We start from the raw sequence: 24,242 nt of genomic DNA, 5'->3' as shown, positions 1-24,242 counted from the left end.
GCTTCCAGTGCAGGTGTCCTAGGGCCTGCTAGCAGCTGGATGCTCCTGGAGAGAGCCAGGAGCTGAATCCTTTCTTTTCCCTGTGGAAGGGAAGTTCATCTAAACACGGGGTCTGAGCACAGGGGGCAGAGCCAGGTCCTGGAGATGGGGTCTGTCCATTGACAGCAGGATGGTGAACCAGGATCCACCTGGGAAGTCCAGGAGCAGCAGTTCATGGGCAGAGAGAGGGGATGGAGACAGGATGTGGGTCTAAAGTCCAGACTAAAAGGCAGGCTGGGCAGAAGGTGCAGGGCAGGTCCAGGGGGCTGACCCAGGAGAGAGGTGGCCCATCAGCCACATCTGAGGGTCATCTCGGGCTGGAGATGGGGAACCCCATGGCACAGTTTGGGCAGGGAGCCAGAGCCTGAGGAACTCTTCTTTCCATTGTGAGAAGAAATGCTTTTCTTTCAAATATTCGTTAGAATGATCACATTCCAAAAAAGAGCAATACTAAGGTGATGCTTAAGGCTTGTGATTAAATGCAATGGTTAAATAAGTGCAGCTAGAAATGCTCAGAAAATGGTTTCAGTCCCCCTCTTCTAAGGCTAATCTATGCAGAGAGCTGCTCTGCCTGTGTTGAGTGTGCTGGCATAAATATCAAATGTGGTTTATCGTATTCCAGTTGTATTTCTTTTTGTCTTCTTTTCCCCTTTTTTTTTTTTTAACCTGATGTTCTAAGGATTTCCTTTTAGTGCCTACGAACATCTCCTTTTGACAGACAGTGCAAATTAAAAGATATGGCTGGGCAAAGGAAACTGGAACCCAAATATGCCCCCTGGGTTTTCATTTACAGTTAGAAGCTACAGACACAATTACTGCTGACAGAAATTCAGAAGCCAGTGGCAGAGTGCATGTGGCAGTAGACTCATGCCAGGCAGTAATTGGGAAGATTATTTTTAATCAGAGCATATCCTACAGCCCAAACATTAGAAATCTCTTGTAAGGCTGACAGGAAATTAAACTGAGACCAAACAAAAAAGCCTCAAAATAGAACTAATATGGTTAGAAGTCTAATGATGGCAAAACTCACTGCTTGTTGCATTTGGTTGTTATCTAAGGGGAATGGCTTTTAACTTGCAGCAACAGGTATCATTGTTTAATTGCATTTTTAGAATGCAATTAAAATAAAAAGTATCAGCTTAGATCAATTTAGACATAGGCTTTTGATACAGGTGTGAAGCAGCAGATGTTAAGTCAGACTTAGTAATTATGGGTATGTATTAGTAGTAATTTTTAATATTGCTTTGGGTTATTTATTTTTTATTGTTTGTTTTTTTTTTCCTTTAACGCTTAAGGAAGCTACTTCCATAGAAAAATAATAACATGTCTGGGATACTGTTGGAATGCTTGGGTATGGTAACAGTTTGTGAAGGCTGCATGGCCTGGGGCTCCCTTTCTCAGTGACCCTGTAGAATAACCTCTGCTGCTTTGGGCTGCCTGAGCTGCTGCCCCGAGGGAGAAGCACCCGAGGTGCTCTCAGTACTTTTTGCACCTGAAATATTCACCTGAAAACACAACTTTTTCATTTTTAAGTCAATTTTAAACCATCATCCTCTCTGCCAAACTTTTCCATACACACTTAGCAGACCTGTCAATTTTTCCTCGTCTCAGAACAACAGGAGCCCCGGGAGTGGTCACTCTGCTGAAGGGTTCTGCTGTTCTTGTGTGTGCCTGGCACGTACAAATGCTGTATTAGCAGATGTAAACAAAACTTTGCTCATTGGGAATTTATTTCTGTGTGATAGGAATGCAAAAACGAGAGCCTACTTCGTGTTTTGCTTCAAGTTATGGCAGTTGTGGAAAAGAAAAATTTAGTTTTGAAAATGTGTATCTTGTGTTTCTCCACAAGATTGCTTTGTAGCTGTGTGGACAGCCTTGATGACACTTCATGTCAGTATGAAAATAAGGTTTAATGTCCAAGCCCAGATTCAACTAGGTTATCTTGAGGCTTGTAAATAGGATTTTATCAGAATGGAGGTTTATTTCCACAAAACTACTGGAATTTTTCAGCTGTGTTTCCTTCTACTGAAAATTGCTTCTTATAATCATATGAATATGACTGAAAATCTTGCTCATTGTTTATATATTGCCTGAGGAGCTGGGTAACAAATTAAGTATACTTAGTAACATAGGCAATTTGTGGAATTGCTCTGGAAATAGGGCCCTGCTGCGTGGTAGGTGATGGGATATCAGGGATATCCTGTGGTTCTCACTGCCCAGGGAGCTGCCCTGAGCTGGCTGGTGCTGTGCAGGAGGGTTCCACTGCCTCGGGCAGGGCTGGGGGTTTCCTTGGGCAGGGAGAAATCCTTACAGAACTTTGTAAAGTTTGTAAATGTGCCACTCTTCCTTTTGTCCAGCAATAAATAAATAAACAGAAACTCGTGTCTTCAGCTCAGGAGTTGATTAATGTGGGGGTTTGGGCAGCAAGACAGTTGGAATTGCTGCTGGGAGCATCAGTTGTGAACTTGGTTCTTTCTCTGGTACTCCCCTAGTCATGGTCCCAGCCCTGAGGAGTCCTAAATACAAGTATTTTTGTTGTTCCTGATTGGCACTTTTTCACATTCTGAAGTTTTTGAGGTTTTTTTATCAGTATGTGTGATGGTTGTAATACTCCTGATATGTTAATAGAGCACATGCCTTTCTGGTACTGCTGGTTCTTGTTGCTCTTTATCCTCAGCTGCATTTGTTATTTACTGACTTATTTTTTTGTTTATTTGTTTAAAATGAAATCCCATATAAGGAAGAAGATATTTTGTGAAAAAATTATTCAGTATATTTACTGTTTGGAATTTTACTGAAGTATATAAAAAGTATATGAATATATACTATTATATACTATATACTTATGCTATAGAAAATACATAATTTATATACTGAAATATATAAAAATGTTACGTATGGAAAAATGTTAAATTTATCTATGATTTGGATATATATGGACTACATGTAAATTATCTTTGAAGACTCAAAATATGAACAGTGTTTCTATTTTCAGGAGTATTTGTGTCAGAGAGTGTGTATTACCACTTGCACGTGGAAATGAAAAATGCATGTAGGGTGAATTTGTTAGGTAAAACATGTCTGAAGTTACTGTGACTTCTGAAATTCAGTGAATAATTCATGTAAATGTTACATGTCACCAGCTGCTCATCAATAAAAAAGGGTGGCATGGAATAGAACGTTTCCTGACTGGAATTCCCAGCTAGATGCTTGTAAATCTATTCTGAATGGCCCCTGTTGGTTGTGTATTTTATGATAATTTGGCTCTTGCAAAATTGCTTCAAGTTTTCAGTTGAAGAATACACAAAAAGTAAATCACAGTCGTGTGTTCCTATTGAAACAGAAGCCTGTGCTGGAGAAAATTTACAACTACAGCTTAGTAATGTCTATTTAAGTAGATAAGTCTGTAATGAAAACGTAGGGTTTTGGGTTCAAGTACATTGGAAACTGTCTGGAAATGTTTATTGTCCATTGAGTGATAAATAAATAATAAAGTCTTTGTTGGCACTTGTGACTCAATAAGCAGATTTTGCTGTTTGGCTTTGTACTACAACCAAAATGTGCTGATGACCCAATAATTTGTGCAGCCCTTCCTGGACAGCCCCAATAATGCCTTAGCAATTGTATTTTTTGTGGAATCTTTAAGCCTGCCTGCAACCTTCTATGGGCACAGGGCACGAACACGAGCTCCTGAATCCTGCATTTCCAGTAAGAATGTATTTTTCTTTCCCCAGGAAACCACACAGAAGCCCCATGCAAGTGGTGCCTATTGTTTCCATGATCGGAGCCTCCTCTCAGTAAGTCCCTGATTTGTGTTGGGTGTTTGTTCCCCTCTCAGTGGCACTGAAATCTCTACTGGGCTGCCACACTGAATGCACAAATACTTCACTGGGCTCCCCAGCTTGCTGTGCTGGTGCTGCATCACGAGACTAATAGAGCACAAGTAAAAGGTCTGATCACTTTTAGTCTCAGTGAACAGCAACTTGCCAGTGACATGTTTAGAAAATAATCCTGCCTGGTTCTGGCTGTGGGTCAAAGTGATTTTCTCTTGTATTTCCCTTGGAGGTGTTGGGGTTGTGTCACTGCTGTGTGTGTTTTACCTTTGGCTGATTACTTTGTGTACAGATTAGTCACAGACACTTTTTCCCCCTTCCAACAACTATGGATAATTAATTCATCATTCTTTCTATTTTAATCACTCTCATAATATGAGAATAAGGAATATCATGAATTGAGTTTCAAAAAGTATTTGTGCTGGTTGATTTTTTTGTCCTTTTTTTTTTAATTCCTGAGAAGAGGCTTTCAAATCCAAACTACTTGTTACTCTTTCATACTTGGAATTTATTTTCTAGTCAAGTTTTTTGTTGTAGTACATGCATAGAAACTATATTGATTAAGCACTTTTTAATCAGGATATAACTTTTCATGCTTAAATACAGAAGTATCAGACAAAACTAAGAGTGTGATTCTTGGTAGGTGTGTATTTGGTACAGTTTTTAATAATCTTCTGCTTAAAATAAACTGCAATGCTCTAATGTCTTGTGTTAGGTAATAAGTATGGCTTGTTCCATGCTGGGCTGACTGAGTATATTTCTGCTTTATATACATTTATACTGTTCTTTGTTTTATATTGACAAAATAATGGACTAGATTCCCTTTTTTGTTCAAGTATGTTAATATTGGTAGCTGAGTTCTGCCCCAACACACAAAGTTTCGTGTCACTGAAAAATTTAGACACACAGTCCTTGCTGGAAAAAAAGAAGAGTTTTGCATTTATTCTCCTACACTGAACACAATCTTCCTCTTAATGTCTTTGAAATAAGATTTCATTATTTCAAAAAGACTGCCTGGCTTACTGGATAGAGAAAAAAAAAAAAGCCTGTTCATCTTGAGGATAGATTTAAATCAATTCTGTAGTGCTCAGCATGCTTGTTGCTTTTAGCTTTTCCTCTGTCACGAACAGTATTTTCTCTCACAGAATAACCTTCCAGCCCTTAGCAGAATTTGATGCAATTGACAGCTTTTGTTAGAAAAAATTCTGGTAAAAATTGCCCGGCTGAGGTTGGGGTTTCTAACCCGGGGGAGACAGTGGTCCCTGAGATAATCACAGCGTGTTTGGAGGAAGCTCACATTAATTTGACTGTGAATATAGTGCCTCAGTATCCATAAATGCAGTTTAAGGAACAGATATTCATTTTTCCTCAACAAGCTAAAGCAGAGGTTTGGTATCTATGTCGAGGAAGAAGACGAAAACACTCATTTGGAATTTGAGGGAGGTTCAACGCTTCCAAATCCCGCTGCACGTAATTCGCCTGATTATTTTTCCCTTGCCATCAGAACCCACCAGCACGATGACTATCAATCAGCTTCTGGGGCTGGGAGGTCACTCTGTCACCAGGCTCAGCCCCAAGCCCAGCATGTTGCCTGGTAACAGCCCCTGGAGCTGGCTTGGCTCCTGGCAGCACCATATGGCTGGGCGGGGTGGCCTCTGCCCCCGACACGCGGGGACACGTGTCCCACATTGCTGAGTGGGAGATCCTCTGTCCCGCTCCCCCAGGGAGCAAAACCACAGAAAACAGCAGTACCACAACAGCACAGACCTGTTGAGGGGCTGGGATTGCGTGGAATGAAACAAATATCAGTCACTTGTCAGAAATCTCTTGTAATGATCACAGTGAATTTTGTGTTTGCTATCCTTCAGTTGGATTTTTATATGATTTCTAGCTTTACAGTATTTTTCTATTTCATCATCAAATATGGTCATGTAAGTATAGTTGAATTTTAGTATAATTTCTAGCTTGCTTTACATACTTTTCTGTTTCGTCATCAAATATGGTGATGTGGGTATAGTTTTAACAATCCAATCACAGAGGAATCCTGGATTTTAAAAGTTCGACTCCATAGCCTATGGATTTAGGTGTTTGGCCTTCTGTTAATTGTGCAGTAATGCCTACAGTGCTCCAGCAAAGTAAACCGGTAAACAAAGCAATAAAAGACAGTTTCAGAGAACAACTGAAAATAAACATAACAGGCAAAGGAGATAGAATTGTTCCAAATATACAGTGGGAAATCAAGGACAAAGAGTGACTGGCAAGCAGTTTGGCACAGAAATGGATGTAAAACCTAGATAAGCAGAGTCTTCACTCATTCCCTTAACTGGAGCAATTTTTCCATTCCATTGTGACAAACTGGAATTCATTAAAGTGGGAATACTGGAGAGTGCAGTGCTGGGCAGCAGCAGAGGCTATGATCTCCCTGCTCTGGCTGTTATATTCCAGATAAAACTGCAATCCAAGAGTTGGGATTGACCTGGTGTGTAATGACAGGGATCTGCACAAGTGAGAGGGAGGGGACTGAAGGGTTCCCAGCTCACAAGGCTGGGTGGACACTCAGCAGTGGCTCTGTTGTTTTTCTGAGCCTGGCTTATTGGGAAAGATGAATTACTGTGCTTTTCCCTCTCTTGCCTGAAGTTGCAATCCTTTGGCAAACAAGACATTTCTCTTTGGTGTTCCACCTCAGTTCTCTGAAAAGGTTTCTGAAAGAAGCGTTTCTGTGTTTGGTAGAAAGTTTATACACTTGTTATTGGAAAGAAAGAGAAGTTTTGTATTCTTGGCCATTCTGTTGTTTTTTCTTACTCTTCAGACGTTGTAGAGTTGTTTCCCAGTTGGATAAACACACTGTAGTTAAGTGTTGTTTTATTCCTAACACCTTTCCCTGGCCAGAAGATTTTAAAGTCATAGACAAAGGATGAGGCATGTTAAATTGAGAGTTGCATCCTTTGGAAGAGCTGCCATGGCTATCCACATTTTAAACCCTGGTGGATGTATTCCAATGGGCTGTTCCTTCCAAAACCTTCTCACCTTGACTCCTCTTGCAGTCTCAAGTGACACAAAGCCACTTGCTGTGCTGTAAAGGCCTATCAAGCCAGTGAAAGAAAGGCATTTAAACCCCTTTTCTCTAATTTTAGAGTGAGTTGTGTTTTCCTGGGAAATGGAAACATGTGGGAAAAAAGTAACAGAAAAATAGCCGCTGTTGGATTGAAAATATTTTATTATAGAGGATTATGAGTCTTTTTTTCCCCCTCATTAAACACATCTTTTAAAATTGTTAGTACAATAAATCTATTTTCCAAAACAACATGGCATGCCAAAGAGGAATCTGAGGAGTTTTAGTGTGATCTAGGGATTTCTACCTGAGAGGCATGAAAAAAATAATTGGGAAAGAGAGCTATTAGAAAATACCACAGTTCTCTTACAAATAGGCTGGTATTGTAGCTTTATTCTAATAAATAGAGAAGAAAATATATTTTAATGATGGTATTCTTATTTATTCATCTCTCTGTATTCTGATGTGGTCTGAATGATAGTGTTAGTCTAGAGAGTTGAATATTTTTAAAATTGCAGCACTTTGAATTACTGATATGTGCAAATTACAATAAAAAAGGGATGAACAATGGTAGTTAGATAACGTAAATGATGCAGTGAGTTCTGCTCCATTACTTCATCTGAGCCAGGATGGGGAAGTGTTTAGTTGTTAGGATCTGCTCCACTCTCATATTATTCATTGTTGTTTTGCAATATCTTCAGCAGTTATTGTAGGAATCCATTAAGGACCAGACTCAGCGAGGCATTGACACGCTCCTAATGATAAGCAGGAGAATATTCTCATGGATGTTTTTTTTCTTCAGAAAAAAGCTTAACTAAGGTAGCTGAGCCTGACTTGTGTTTGATTTTTTTTCCTAGTGCTGGTGCAAGGTAATTCAGAGTTAGGGGGATGATTTTTAATATTGCTTTTCCATCAGTCAGATGTGTTTCGTTAGAGATGCACTTTCCTGCATAGGGAACTAAATATTCTACCTTTGTTTAATTTTGTGGCTTTGGTGTTTTTTTAAGTCTGCACGTTCCAAGGTTTCATTTCCCATAGGGGAAGAAAATGTTGTTTTCTTCTGTTGGATGTCATTAATTTGACATTTGTATCAGTAAAGTCACTAATGATCCTGGATGAAAAGAGCAGTGATGTGGCAGAGGTTTCCATGAGTCACTGTTAAACCATTGCTGTGATTTGTGATTACTGAAATGGTGAAAGGGCTACAAACCAGAATATTCGTGGTCTGCTTTTGATTTACAAGTGGTTCTGCTGCTCATTTCACTTAAATCAAGCTCTTCTCCAGAAAGAAAGGATGACACTGTCCTTGGTTAGGTTGTGCTTAATCACTGCTGCAGATAATCCTATCTGGATTTCTTTGGGCAGCTAAAGCATTTAGAAGATGCTCTCTCAAAACAGATTCAGAAACATAAGATTCACTGAAATCAAATAGGACATCTTTGAAACAAGAGACAGGTTCCTAACACAGATTTCACAGAATATTCTGAGTTGGAAGGGACCCACGAGGATCATTGAGTCCAGCCCTTAAGTGAATGGCCCACACAGGGGTTGAACCACAGCCTTGGTGTTGTGAAGTGGATTTCTGGAAATACTACCAGAGATTATTTTGAACTGTAACTCTGTAAGTAAAATTAGCTTTGTAATAGGCTGTGTACAAATGTTCATGTAAAGGAATATCTTAATTTCTTCTTTCCTCCTTCCTCTCTTTTAAGAATGCAGTCACTGTTTCTTTCTGATGGATTCCTGTGTGAACTTTCTAAATCCTCCATCTTCCTAAGTGGTGTTTTGAGTTCACCAAGTAAAAGCTATGGGGGTTAAAGATAGAATAACCTCAGCCTCTGAATTTACTGTACATAGCAGCCTGTTTTGTGGCACTGCTGAGATGTTTCCCCCATGAACATTGATGTGCAGACATTTTCTTATTCAGGCATTAGGAAACTTTCCACATGCATGTAAACACTTAAAACACTTCCACTGGCAATTGTTTGCATTCTGGATATTCTCCAGGTTACAGCATTAAGGGGTTTTTGATCAAGTCCATTTCCAGAGCGTCACGGCATTTATGAGATATCAAGTCCCAATATTCCTGTGAGATTAGTATGTGCTATTATCTCTTTATTACAGAAGGAGAAGACAGAAAATTGAGCAGCCTGACTGATGTGCCAGGAGAAGGACTATAGCAGAACTAGGATTTGAATTCATGTTTCTCAAATCCCAAATCATTGCCTCCCTTACTGGGCCATCATTCCTCCTGCTCTCCCTCTAATCCAATACCTTTTATTGCTAATGATTTTTACATTTAACAGTGAAAAAGAACTTAGAATTTCACACTCTCTCCCATCTTATAAAAATTTGAAATTTTTCCTCAAGAAAATCATGCAATTATTAGTGAAGTCCTATCAGCACAGGGCAAAGCTAATTGAAATGTAACAGTCCTCCTGATGATCTGGGTCATGTCAAGGGTGTTAGCATTCTTTAATGAAGATATACACTTGATCCTTTTTCTTTGAAGAGCTTACAGACTTCTGTAGCTTTTTCTGATAATGCTAATTATGCCAAGTGAAGGTACAGCCATGGCAAGCACTTGGGCAGTTCACTGTAGCAAATTCTGTGAAGTGCAGCAATGCTGTTCTGGGCTCTGGGGATTGTCAGCAGCTCAGCCTTGCTGGAGGACTCATTTCTGGGTGAAATGTTTGGGTGCTGTTCCATCCTGAGCCCAGCTGCAAGCTGAGCATGGCTGGGCAGGTGGAGCTGGCATTCCAGAGGCTCCTGGAAATAGGTGGTGCCTGGGCCTGTGCTCAGTGGGGAATCCCTGTCCCTGCACAGGGGGGCTTTCCCAGCCAATCTAAGGCCATGATATTTGGCTTTTTGTGCCTTGTGTGTAAGATCTGAGGTCCTGCTGAGCCACATCTGGACACAGGTCTGACAGCATGTCAGTGTTTCGGGAGTATCTTTACTTCCACTCTTCATGGAAATCCAATTGTAATAATTGGATTAGAGGTGGGGAAAATCTAATTTCCTCTTTTTTCCCTCACTCTTACATTTGAGGTCGGTTACTGATATAAGTTTTTTGTCCTGTTGTTCCTGTGTAGCATATGCACAATAAATAAACAACGTGCTATGAGAGAATTTTTACTGCTCCTGGAAGATGTGTTAGAAATCAGGTAACTGAGGAGTCTTTACATTTTGAACATGAGATGGCAGTTTAAAAATATATCTCTGGTGAGGAATGAAGGTGCTGAGAAATAAGAACAGAACTGTTGATGTAAAATGAAATGTTTATCCTCATTCTGCATAGTTTAAGAAATTTAAAAAGAAGGAACAGCATGAGTTTGACAGAATAGGATTGTATTTGGCAACATTTACTCTTCCTTCAGGACTGTTTAATATCTTTAGAAACTGAGCTGTACCTCTCAAAACTGCTTCTGCCTGTGGACCTTTCTAGAAGCTCCCTGGCAGGATAGGAGTGTTCTGGCACTCAGCGCTGGGGTTTAGCAGTTTGGGATTTCTCACCAAGCAGTTAAGCCTGGATCTGTTACAGTGTTGAAATGCAGTTACAACTACTAATGCATTAATGAGAGACAGTCAGCTGTGACCTCCCGAAATCACTGCACACTAATCAGGGCAGATTTGGGCAGATTGTTCAAAGAACAGGGAAGAAGAGGGAGGGAAGTGCCCGTGGCAGACTCTGCTGAATGGTTTTAACTCGAGGGAAGCAGTTGGTGAAGTGCTTGTGAGATGAGACAGATCTTGGAGACCAGCACACAAGTTGTGTTCAACTCCCATGTACTATATTTCAGTCTTGGATGTATCTTCTTTATACTGACAAAGCCCAGAAACCCATTTACCTGTATGTGGTGGGTTATCTGGGAGGTCAGATTTTCTCCCTGTCCCCCCAAAGTTTGCTCACAGCAATGAGGGAGAGAATCTAGAGGGTAAAAGCAAGAAAAAAACCTTTATGTGCTGAGATAACATAGTTTAACTGAAGCAAAGCTATGTGCACAGCAAGCAAAATAAGGAATTAATTCACTATTTCCCATGGGCAGGCAGGTGTGTCACCATTTCCAGGAAGGCAGGGCTCCATCACTTGGAACTTGGGAAGACAAGCTGCACTACCTCCTCCTTGAATTCCACGAGCTTTTACTGCTGAGAGCATCCCATGAGCTGGAATATTCCTCTGGGCAGTTCAAGTCAGCTGTCCTGGCTCTGTCCCCTCCCAGCTTCTTGTGCCCCCCCCGCCCACTGGTTGAGGAGGGGGGAGTGAGGAAAAGGAGGAGAGAAATAAGAAAGAGGAAACCCTGATACTGTGCAAACTCTGCTCAGCTGTAGCATAACACTGTTAGCAACACTGTTTTAGTCACAAATCCAAAATACATTTGCACATGGGCTGCTAGGAAGAAAATTAACTTTATCCCAGACTGACCCAATATACCTTTTTCTTCAGTGCTTTTCTTCCCTGTGAGGTTTCTTCTTCCTTCAGCTGCACCCCAGAGGAACAGTTTTATGAGCACATCTGGAAAAGGGAAGAGAAACACTGGAGAGGTGGTGGGTTTGTTTGAGGGTTTGTTTTTGTGGTGGGTTTCTTTCCTTACTTAGAAGGATAATTTGCACAGCTAAATGACACAGTTATAAAAAAGTATATATTGGGTCTACAGTGAGGAAAAAAAAATTGATCTGAAATCCTTCACAAATAATGTTTTTATCAAGACCAAGTTGTTGTGTGCTATTGATTTTTAGATCTGCACAGCCTACAAGTAATAGAAGTTGCAGAGACAAAATAATTTGAGATGGTTTTCTGCCTTTTGTATAAACCAGGTTAGGATAGTGAAGTACAAGTCAATTGTTTTGCCACTCAGATTCCTTGAAACCAAAAAGAAAATTTCAGCATGACTTATGGTTTCCAAATGTTTGTATTTTCTGGTTCTGAGTCTTTTCCCACAGCTAATAGGGCTTGTTTTGTCTGACAAGCTTTTTTGTACCTTTGTCACCAGTAGTACAATGGGTAAGTGCAGAATATATTCCATAGGGGTGTCTGTGTCACTCAAGGCAGAAAAATTCTGAATACATGAATTGTGGAGCTTCAAATAATACTCAGCTGGCAATATTTTAGCTCTTAGCTGTGATGAACACCAATAAAACAAATGAAAGCAGATACTACACAAGTGATTTTAGGCACTTCAATACCATTTCTCATTACTGCCTCAGGAATGTTAATTTAAGGAACGTGTTCAGGAGGATATAGATTTACAACCTGCAGGTGTGCTCAGAACAATATACTTTGTTTATTTAATAGGTTGTGGAGGAGAAAATTACTCTTTTAGACTTGATGTTTAACTACCATAGGAAACCTGTATTTGCATAACTTGATGAATATCATTAGAGCCCAGGTTTTGCTTGAGTTTTATTGAGTACCAAAGGGAGAGAGCAGTAACATTCTTCAGAGACTACTTGTAAAGCAGCTCTAAAGTTCACTTCTCGAAGTGCTAAAAATATTTTGTACCATCTGATGTGCAGTTAAATGAAATAGAATGATTCTTTGTAGGTTTAGGGATATTTGTACCGTGTTCTAGTTGTCCCTAAAAGACACTTCAGTGTAATAGGAGACAACTCTTGATTCATATTCTTAAAGAAAATGGCCCATATTTAAATTGGCTGTGTCTGTGTCTCCTGCTGTCAGTGAATAATTTTCTTGAGAACATTGGTCCCAAATGAAGGCCCTTGGAAACACCCCCTAACTAATGCTCCTCCATGATATCCAAACACTGCCTCCATGGTTTCTTGGGAGACCTTTATTATTGTTCAAAGGGGTCTGAAAATGTGAGGAAATTACCACACTTGCTGTTTTGTCTCCACCCACTGCGGAGATTTCATTAGTTCCAGGTGTATTCCCCTCCCTCTTCTTTCTGTTCTGTCCCACTTCTCCTCCTCCTGGGGTGTTTCTCCTGCTTCCCTCAGGTCTGGGAATGAAGCCCTGCATGGATTCATGCTTCATTTCATGTGCAGATATTGTCCCTTCCTTATGTGCTCTCTGAGCTCAATGTTGAAGGAAGACAGGGGAGAAAAACAACATAATGTTCCATTGCTTTTAGTGGAGGATGGAAAGAATAGAAGTCTTAAAAAATATGGGAAAGCCACCTGAAAATATTCTAACCTGAAAATCAGCCCAGTTCCAGGGACTAGTGTTCTCTGTGGTGAAGCTGGGAATGTTCTCATACAAAGATCCATTCTTTATGGGGGAGGATAAACTGCTTGAACTGAAGTGTCAATGGAAAAAGGTTGAACTAAGAGGCAAAACCCACTTGGTGATGACACAATTATTCAGGAGAAATCACACAGAATTGCAGCAAGATCTCCCAGTGCTGTGTTAGTGGCAGATATAAGTAGTTGCTGATAAAAGGGCATGTAGTGCAGATAGAAATACAGGTTCTGGTGAGGAAAGAGGAGCTGGGTTTGCTGTAAAGATAAAGAGGGCAGAGGGAAAATGCAACCAGAACCAGAAGAGAGTAACCTTAAACACACTTGGGTAGTGGAGACCAGAAATCAGGGGCTGCATCTCAGCAGAGAGAGAAGTGATGGAGAGATTTTTAAGTGCACATCCAGTGAACCAGGAGGCTGAAGTGTAATGAAGGCAGATCCACAGGTATTTCACTGGAAGGATAAATGGTGAATTTTTACAGGGAAGGGGACTGATAGATGGAAGTCCCTGGGAATCTGTACTATTCAGTGTGCAAAAGGGACAAAAAGACATACACTTCTGTTAAGACAGGAGTATTCAGAACAGACAAAACTAGGAACTTGGAAAGTGTAGAAAAGTGAAGGGTTTAAGTGGCAGAATAAAATTCACTCTCAGAGTTTCATAATAGATGGAAATCTGTTCTTGATGAGGGCGTGCATGACTATTATTGCTCAGAAGTGTTTTTTGGAAACATCAGATGGAGTTCTCAGAAGCATTAGTTCAGTGCTTGACAGCTGTCAAAAAAAAAAAAAAAGCAAATTGGATATTTAGCAGTTTTCAGAGGAGGAATTCAGCCTGGAAAATACAACACTGGCTCTGCTGGAGTGGGAACTGGTGTGATGTGTGCTCCCTGTCATCAATTTTGGTGACCCTGTGTCTCCCAAAGGTGCAGTCCAGGGTAGGGTGAAAGGGCAGGATTGTAGGTATGGAATAGCTACTGTACCATGAAATACATCCCAAAACTCTTTAGCTTGGGAAAGGATTGACAGATGAGTGAAATGGGGAAAAAAAGCATAGATTATTATTGATATTGATTTCAATATCGATATTATAATGATATGACTCATAAGGCAAGGATTATGGACTCAATGACTCATGAAAGTAATGTGTTTTTTCAGCTATATACTGCTATGCAACGAAGTTTTTCCACTGGATATTTTAGATGTAAAAAAGCACGTGGAGAAAAATTTTATAAATGGCTGCATGATTGATACATTCCTTACACAACAAAATGCAGGATGGCCCTCTTTGCAAATTCCTGTGGGCAAGAATGGTGCTGATATTCTTTCATAAACATCTAAAACTGATCATTGTTGGACAAAATGTGTTATTTTAAGTGATGCAATCCAGTCAAAACAGCTCTTCTGTTCATACAAATATTTTGCCTGATGGGTAAACTAATGATTATTTATCAGGACATCTGGAAAAGGGAGGTTTCTTCACCTGCAGCTTCTTAGCCCTGACTTCCACCTGCAGTTGTCCCAAAACATTGTGTTGCCCTGGAGGCTGCTGAAGTTTTACATCCCTTCTGTAGAACCTTTTAACAAGTGTTGGATAGAGGAGAGTTGTCTAGAAGGCTGATTGAAGCACAATTGGAAAGCATTGACTCATTATTTAGATATTTTAGGTCAATAAGGTTAGAAACTATTAAAACTGGATATGCAGGTTTTGAAGCTTTCTTTTAACACTGCAAAGATCCTTCAGTCTGGAATGTAACACAGAATATTCTAAGTTGGAAGGGACCCACAAGGATCATCAAATCCAACTCTGAAGTGAATGGGTGGGTTTCTTTCCCTGTCTTACGTGACTATGCACTGTATCTTCCATATTTTGTTTGAAAATACAAGTTGTTATATTCAAAGATTTTTGCATTAAGTGTGAACTTTGCACCTCTGTTTAACTGAACAGCTTATAAAAATAGGAGCTTTCATCCCCTGGAGGTATGGTCAGGTTTATGAAGACTGAGATCTCTGAACTGGAATTGAGTGTTGTTTTTGTCTTCAGATTGCTGAATTGTTGGGAGATTTTGTCTTAATTGTTCATAAATTCCTCTCTTTGTATGTGGAACACTCATGTGAATGATTTGGGTGAAATCAGAGGTTATTTACACTAATACTCTCACAGGTGAATTCACACATTAACAGGTTTGGGGCTCTCTGGGGACTTGACAAAGTTTTACTAAAATCTTACTTTGTGCCTCTCCAGAAGTGATTTCTTTAAAATTATTATCCTTCTCCTTGAGAATGTTGGAACTGGTTGCCTTGAGAACTTCTGAACATTTTCTCTGATATAGAGTTAATGGATGTTCAGAATATTTTTCATGTGTGCAACCTTCTCTGCAGGATTCAGGATCCTCTTTCAAGGCTTCCTGCTTAAAATGATTTAAGCATGGAAAGTCTGGGTCTAAAAACTGCGTTTCTGAAATGTGCAAACGTGCAAACTGTCTGGGAAAAAGCACCAACTCACAGGGTTAGAAACTGAGGGATAGGGGAAAAAAAAAGGTCATTATGGCATCTATTTTTAAGATTTCTGAAGTACACAGTATTAGTTAGTAGCTGCATTTTCATATTTAAGAAATAAATTGGGTTTGGTTTCAAAAAGACTTAAAATGCAAAGTAGTAATGAAGTAGTCCTTAATGTCTTGGGAGTGATGATTTCACATGACCTCTGCTGTGTGGCAGTAGAAATGTATTTATGAATGTAGTGTTTCTGTTAGTTCTGTATACAGAAATTATGTATCTATAAATATGTAATGAGAAATTTAAAGACAGGAATCAACATTTATGATATTCATTGGCTTTTAAAATGTATTTGTTGAATGATGATGAAAAAATTATTTAATTCTTTTAAAGTAGCAGTAGCTGTTGTTGAAAGCCATTTTCTGATGAATTGAATCTGATCACGTTATTTTAGATTCCCAAATGCTTTATTAATGTGTTTAGGGAGAAAATCAGTGCCTTGGTTTTTAAGGTAAATCTCACCTGAGGGACAGGAGTGTGGGATACAGCTTCAAACTCAGGTTTGATACTTAACTACACAGTCCTTCTTTTTTTCATTAATTTTAGGAAAAAAATACGTATTTTATAATAAGCCATTCCTGCTGATGTTGTAGGACAGCTGTTTTCCCGGGCAGTGCTGATAGGAATGGTGATGTTTTCAAACCTGGTGTGTTTGTTGTCATTGCTGGCAGTCCCCTTCCCTCCAAAAGCAAACCTGTTACATTTTTTTAGGTCTGACTCTGCCTTCCTGCAGCCTCTGAGTTTCCTGACTTCAATTATATGTCCAACACTGGCAAACACTTTGAAATTTGTTATAGTCAGGCAACTTTTCCAGTTAATTGAATGTGCATTTTAATGATCATATAATTTAAGTGTTTGCTTAGCCAAAGATCAAGGAGTGTGTCAGTTTGACATCTGTGTGGGGATGGAGTTATTTACATTTTTCTGACCAAAATCAACCCCTTCTCTCTTAAGCTGCCTGGAATACATTGTGATATGGAGAGGTCTGACACTGGTGGATATAATTAATATAATAATGTGATCAATAATAAATATCATTAATATAATAATGTGGTAAAAGACACAATATTTAGTTTGCTGCTCCTTTTTTTCATCATTCCTAAGTTCAGCTGAACACATGAAAATGTAGTTTTTCATTCATTTTTGGAGTAAATTTGGGGTGTTTATCTAATGGAGAAAAACTGGAGAGAAGAAAAAAGCCATTTAACCATAAGAATTCAGGAGCAAAAAGCAAAATAAAACAAAGCTGCATCATCATTAGTATATTTGAATGCAGCTTGCCAGCCAACTTTGTGAGCTGGTGCAAGGCCTCATTAATGACTCCTAAATGAGCAGACTTTGCAATGGTGATGCATTATTGAATCCACAGAAATAAACCTGCTGTCATTAGCCTAATTATTTAGATATTACCAACCATAATGACTATTTTAAGTGCAAATAAGCTGCAGTTAGGGAGAGACCAGGCAAACAAGTGAGGTGGGAGAGCAAGGAGATGACTCACAGAGCGGGAAGGGAAAGGGAAGAAATGGGAAGAAAACCACTGGAGATGCCATTTCTCACTGTTCCAAGGACATCTGAGGGCAAAGCACTGGGCCCTGAGTAGATAATGGAGATATTGTTTACAGGATTTGGTTTCTTTTGACTCTCCTGCTTTGCCAGAACATCTGTCTGAAGTGAAATCCACTGCAGCCTTTGATGTCTCAGCCTTGCCAGTGGTTATTGCTGCATCTGTGACTGCCCAAATTACCCACAGATGGGCTGGCTGGGGCTCAACAGGAGCCTCTCTCAGGGATTTGGCTGCTCTAGTGTCCTTTAGTGCTGCAAATAAGGGCCTGTAAGGTAAAATAACTGTTTCTGTTTTGAGCTAGGGGGGAAAAAAAAGCATCAAACTAAACCAAAAACCCAAACAAAGCAGAGGAAAACTAAATTAACTTCCTGAAAGATGCGTGTCAAGTGTAGATGAATAACACCTAATTTGAATGTCAAGTTTTCTCATTAATCCCTCGATTAAAATAATTTCCTTTTCATAACCAGAACACATTAATATAGAAAATACAATAATGTATAAGTTATATTTAAAACCTTTTTCCGACAATCCAGTTGTGGCTGGATATTTTTGGAGCTCAATGTGTTTGTCAGGACAAAATAAGGGCCACAGGCGTCCTCTCAGAGTTGTGTGCAGAGTCTATCTTCATGTATAATTTTTTCCCCATTAGCTCTAAAAATAAGGAAGATGCAGTTGTTTTGTGTGTTGGTTGGGGTTGTTGTTTGTTTTTTTTTCCCTGGTGTCAATGTAAAAGTAATGAAAAGAGTTCTTTCTGGCAACAAGTGTTGCACCACAGAAGAGAAAATTTTAGAATTAAATTTTCTTTTAACATCTGTGACTTCATAGTTTGCTAATAAATTCACTTTTCTGTTTTATTATGGATTGTATGACTTTCAAAATCTGCAAGATTTTATTCAGTTTTGTCCTAGTTCTGTTTTAAGTGATTGCAAACTGGAAGATCCTCTGAGTAAGGAGGGAGGGGGAGTCCTTTTCAGCGGGTGCTGAAAAACAGACAGAAAAAAACCAGGCCCAAAACCCAAACAGAAACAGTTTCCTACAGTTTGACTGAAGGTTTCTTCTTAATGGCATAACTTTTATGTTAATTCTCAGTTCAAAACCATCCTCTGTGTTTGCAACCCAATAGAATTCACCATCTACTGTATTTAGAGCATAAGACTTATGTGATAAGTTTATTTTCCCTTGCTTTTTTGTTAGATTATTATCTAAGGATTTTTTAAATTGATTTTTCTGCCCTTTCTGAAATACTTTTAGGAAGTCCAATTTGATATTTTCCTATGAAAAGTGTTAAAGATGTTTCAAGAAGAAAAGCACATGCTCTCCACCCTCAGTTGCTGACAGCTACTCATAGGCTACTGTTGTTGTTTGTTTTTAATGATGGTAAATTATCAGTTGTTGAGCCAGGAGAGAAGTGTAGGTGGGGTAAAAAGGAAAAATTGTGGTGCTAGTAGTGAACTTAGGGAGGGCACTGAGTAGAGAAGATTAAAGTCTGGGTTACCAGATATACTGGTGATGTAAACTGGAAAATTAGTAACTAAGGAGAACAAATACAAAACAGGCCCAGTTGGAATTTTTCTTTGCAAGTAGAGAAGATACTTTAAAATGAGTTCAGGACCAGAAATAAGTTGCTTTTCAACCACCAGTGAGCCCAATCTCTGCACAGTAACGAGTGGGTTCCCACTTCCCCCAGCACAGTTGGGCTCTGGACAAAGGCTGGGCTTTGCTGATCTTAAACCAAAGTCTGCGGAGTCAGGACTGATCCAGCTGCTAAACTGGGCCCTTCCTGCAGCAACTCAGAGACTCTGCTGCAAAAACACCTCAGAGAAAAATGCAAAAGATGCTGTAAAGTTCCTCACATTTTATTTAAAAAAGCATAGAAAACATAGGCCACTGAATATTAGAATTTATTGTTAAATATGGTATAATTTATAACAGAAGGTACCACCTGACAGTTTGAGAGCACTGACTGTAGTTTCAATTTTTATTCCTGTCTGTCTGTTTCCGTGGGCTTTTCTTTCTTTTTCTCTATCTTCTATCAGTAAAATTAAGACAATAGTTGAGTTAAGTTAATGCTCAGCTTTCTTTTGTAGGGTGCATCAATTTACAGACACAAGAAATTACTTTTTTTTAAAAAATCCTCCATGATGATAATGATAGATTACACAATGATCCTAAATTTCAATTCATGCTTCTATATTTTAATTTTTTACTACTGAAATTTTAATTAAATAGTATTGTAAAACTCTCTTAGTAAAATTTTCACAGTAAAATTAATTCAAGCTCTCATAATGCAAATAGGATTCTAACAGTTTGTATTTGGTGAATTTTATTAATAGGTTAAAATGCTATTGTCAACTTCTAAAACATGGAATGTTATCAAATACCAGACACAAAAATTCCTATTCTGTCTATACTATCGTGGAGCATGTTAATCATGTGTTAAAAACTTGGTCTTATTAGGCTGCCTCTGTGTATTTGATTTATCATTTTTATAGACTTGGATCATTTGTTTCTATTTTTATTTAGGTTATCTAGTTGTTTCAGTCATTCTTGTATCCCTTTTAATTATCTTAATGTATTTTAACTGAAAGATTTCCTGTGACAGAGTTGCAAAGTTGTTACTGACACTTAAGAATTCTCTGGCAAATCTGACCCCCAGATTATTCTTCTTTGTTTTGGTTTGTTTTGGGGGGCTTTTTGTGGGGTTTTGGGTTGGTTTCTATTTTCTTGGGATTTTTGTTTTCTGTATTCTTCTGAAAAGGGCAAGAGACTTAAATACTGTAAAAAGAAAGTCATTCAGGACTTCCTCATCTGAATTGTTCTCTGCGGTAAGTTTGTGAATCCATTTCCTTGCCAAATTTTTGTTTAGGTTAACGTGCCATTTATCTACTGTACAATTTGATAAATCATCAGTATTTACCAGATGGAAGAGAAGTGCAACTACAAAGAAGTCAACATATTCCCAGCCTTTGGTGCCAGTCCCTTCAAAAGGGTGTGGTTTGCACACCAGGGCTCATTTGGGATGATCTGTGGCTCCAGTGCTGACATTGCCCTGGAACCAAAAACCCCTTAGATCCAGGAAATTTTGATCCTCTTCTTTATAGTCATAATTTCTTGATTGCCCCAGATAACCTCTCCCTTGAAACCTATGAATTTTGTTCTGGTCACTGAGTTGCTGGTTCAGCACCTGCAGCACTTCCCAAGCCCTTTCCTCTCTCTGTCACTCCCTCATAAGCCAGGAGAGAACCAGGGGCTCCTGGGAGCTGAACTGAGTTCCTCTTGTTGTGAAGCTTGTGAAGAATTAAAATGCTAATAGTTTCAGAACTTTCTCAATTCTAGTGTTACCAGTTCTATACATCCTGAGATAGATGTGGTGATTTGTACTTCATCTCTCATTTCAATGGCTTTATATTGCTTATGCTTTGGCATAAAAGGTAAATTAAATGGCATTTCAGTTGATACAGTTGCATGTGTCTTGATACAAGTTGCACAAAGCAGTTTTCTTTCTGGAAAAGTTTAACCTCTATACTCATAAATACGACAGAATCATAATGTTCAAAATACACCAAGGAGAAAACACTGCACAGAGTTTCTTAGGAAACCTTTTTGAAGTTGATTAATGTTTCATGGAGTTTATTTACAATGTGTATAATAGGATTTTGCATAATTCAAAAGTCTGCTATTTGATCTTGCAGCATTTATTGAACTAAGAGTTTTCATAAAATGCATAAACAAATATATCAAACCAATGGTAGAAGCACTCCAGGGTAAAGTACATCAACTGTCTGGGAACTCTGCTCTGAAGTGCTACTCCAGATCCTCAGTGTGGAGGTGCCCTGTACACAATGAGCCTTTAAAACCAATTTTCATATTTCAAGTGATTCCTCTATCCCACAGTACAAAAAATAAACTTTTTTTTTGTAGTCAGAAGGATGGGAACTGGCAGGGCATAAACAGGCAGCACATCCATATTTACACCAGTCCTCAGTCAATGCTACTCCCGCTGTTCTCCTTACACATTTACAGTGGGAAGTCTTTTGGGAGTAACTCACCACTTCCCCTGCATGGGAAATGTGGGATGTCATGAAACATAACTCTAGAAATTACAAACAAAATTGTCGAAATATTTAAATTTTAAAGAAATGGATGAGTAGCTGGTTCCTCTTGATTTCCAGCAAGGAGAGTGCTGAATTCCCTCAGACCTAGTAAAGTCCCAAATATTCCAGTGTGTGGGGGGTAGTGGGGAACTGATGCTCACCTGGTGAACCAGGGAGAGAACAGTTACACCAGCCTCAGTGCTGGGAGATGGGATCCACAGCCACACTGAAGTGTGAGCTCCAGTAATTCAGAAGTAAAGTATTTATTTTGTTTAATTTTCTTTTCTGAATTCATGTTCTCTCGTGTTTCCTGTTATTAGGTGGGAGGCATCCCCAAGCAGAAAGAGCCTTCATCCAGACAGAAAAGCACTGATTTTGCCTGTGCTTTTCATACTTCCAGTGGCATTTTTTTCTTGATTATTCTTGGTCCTGGTTTGTCTGGTTCTGTTGGGGAGGCTGTTCATTCAGGGTTCATGCAAGGGGAGCCTGAAAGAAGCTCATCTGCAAAGGCACTGAACTAAGCTTGTAATAACTGAACTATAACTTGAGGCAGAATTTTTCTTTCCAGGCTCTTCCTTTTTATTTTTTTTTTTAATTCCAGATTTTTCATTGTTTAGGTAATGACTTGTAATCATTTATTCCTTTCACAGCAGGCTGTGAAACAAGAATTGTAAGATGTGCACGTTATTCACAAGTCATTGTTACTGTGTGTGGAAGAGAACAATATCTCCCAGTGACTTCTCTCACCTCCCAGTCTGGCACAGTGCTGTTAGGACAGGGGACTGCTAGAAGAGAAAGCAACCTTAGAAAAATTGAGAAATGATAATGGGATCTTAGATTACAACAGATTAATTCACCAATCTCACCTCATTTGCTGCTGTTGCTGCTGCTGTTAAAAGTTTTGGAGGTCTGATTTACAGGTGAGGTTTGGTAATTTTTTTTTGTGTGATGTTTTGTCTTTGCCTGCCAAGTTTTCCCAAATGTCACTGGTTTATTTTACATTGTGGCCAACTTCCCTTGCTCAGCCAGCTTGTATGTCAGTGTATATCTTTGTGGTGCTGTGGGCATGAAGCAAGCAAAACCAAAGAGAAAAATGCATGAGTTGTTTCATGTCATTTGGAAGATATTTAAGAATTCCATTGCATGGAAGAGGACTAACACAATTAGCAATGGTATGTCAGAAATCAGTGTTCTTGTTGTGTAGAATTCTGTAATATGACATCTCAAAGTGTGTGTCTTCCAGTTTGTGATGATACAGGGACAGTGATAAATTATTTTAATCTGTAACTTCCCAAACTATATTTTTATTAACCTTCAAAGGCCTCTGATTCAGCAGCAGTACGTGGGTTTGCATGCAAGGAGTAGAAGAGGGGACCTCCCACAGACCCCTAAATCTTCCAGTTGTGCTGTGATAGACCTCCCTCTCTGACTGTCCAGTGAGGGCATTGATCCAGCAGTTATTTGTGTGTGTTTTTAAGGAAGAATAGGCTTTGAATGTAAACTCTGATCACATTATTAGAATAACAATTTAAAGAAATTATAGAATCATAGAATGGTTTGTGTTGGAAGAGACCTCAAAGGTCATGGAGCTCCCACCCCCCTACTAGACCCACACCTTCCACTAGCCCAGGTTGCTCCAAGCCCTGTCAAACCTGGCCTTGAACACTTTAGGGATGGGGAAGTTCTTGGGTCTCCCAGTTTGGAGCTATTCAAAAGCTGGCTGGACATTGTCCTGTGCAACTCTAGGTGTCCCTGCTTGGGTAGATAAGTTGGACCAGTTGACCTCCAGAGGTCCTGTCCACCCTCAGCCAGCCTGTGGGATGGAAGGAGTCACCACCAGTGCAACAGTGACAGTGTTAACGTGCTGGATTCGTGTAACCCACTGGTTAAGGTTTGATGCCTCTTGCAGAATCATTAAACACTTCAGTAGAGATGCAAGAAGAGAAAAGGAAAAGGAAGAATGTTCTTTTACAGAGAGTAGTGAGTGACTTAATTAAATTAGCTAATAGTCATGACCCTTCATTCATATCAGCAACTGCCCAGTGTGATCCCATAACATTTGAAACTCTTAAATGTTGTAAAGGGTAGATAACATCTGTGTCACAACAGTTATGAAATTTCATCCTGTGTGAAGGATGAAGTTTGAATTTAAATGAGCAGAAAGTGTCCTAAAACAGAGGACAAACGCAGTGCAAACTTCCTAATAGCAAATGTTGTTTAGTGCCAGGGAGAGGTGTCCACTGTTGGAGATCTTAAAAAAGAAAAGAAAAAGCAGCTCTGCTCCATCAAGGACAGCACAGACAAAATTTGAACCTGTCTTGGAGCAATGGAATGGAGTGAAAATGAAATCTCAAGGTGCCATATGACTTTATTTAAACCGTTGTCTAAAGACAAGGTTTGAGATTCTGCTGGAAATTCACACTGTCAGCTGAATGCATTGAAAAGATAATGTTCCCATGCAGAACTGAGAGGGATATGAACTATTTTAAAGCAAAATACCCTTCTCTAAAGAAAAAAAAATCAAACCAAAAAACAACCAAAAAAACAAACCACAATGAAAAAAACTCACACAAAACCAAAAAAAACCCCAGAAGCAAAAGACTCCACGACCCAAATAAAATTTTGAGCACTGGAGCCTGGTGTAGCCAAGCTGATTAGTTCTTTGTTTTTCCTTCTTTTTACCTACACTCCTTGCAAGCAACACTTCTTTGAAAAAGAATTTTCACTCTGCTGCTTTCCTTGCTGTGCTAATCACCTGTATCTGAAAATACATCTTCAGAATTGTTTTATTGTGACGGGTCAGCAGATAAAATCTGGATACCAGGGGGTAAATGGCACTGACTAATAGGCTTTCTTTCTGTAACCTAAGCAATATTCCAGAAAAAAACACCTGTGGTTCATCA

The 24,242-nt window shown here is 39.2% G+C and overlaps 1 protein-coding gene across 11 annotated transcripts in view; it reads left to right on the top strand.

Moving 5' to 3' along the window:
* The window catches only part of RBFOX1 (RNA binding fox-1 homolog 1), a 1,012,766-nt gene that overhangs the window by 344,233 nt on the left and 644,291 nt on the right, over nucleotides 1–24,242 (top strand). For all 11 annotated transcript variants that reach the window (XM_018067476.1, XM_018067484.1, XM_018067479.1 and 8 more), the window contains exon 3: nucleotides 3,774–3,836. In XM_018067476.1, coding sequence (XP_017922965.1) covers nucleotides 3,774–3,836 — 63 coding nt within the window. The remainder of the gene's footprint in view (nucleotides 1–3,773; nucleotides 3,837–24,242) is intronic.

The sequence above is a fragment of the Manacus vitellinus genome, unplaced genomic scaffold, assembly GCF_001715985.3.
Source record: "Manacus vitellinus isolate BGI_N305 unplaced genomic scaffold, ASM171598v3 scaffold_12_pilon, whole genome shotgun sequence".
NCBI classification, from domain to species: Eukaryota; Metazoa; Chordata; class Aves; order Passeriformes; family Pipridae; genus Manacus; species Manacus vitellinus.
This window is presented reverse-complemented; position numbering and strand designations above follow the sequence as displayed.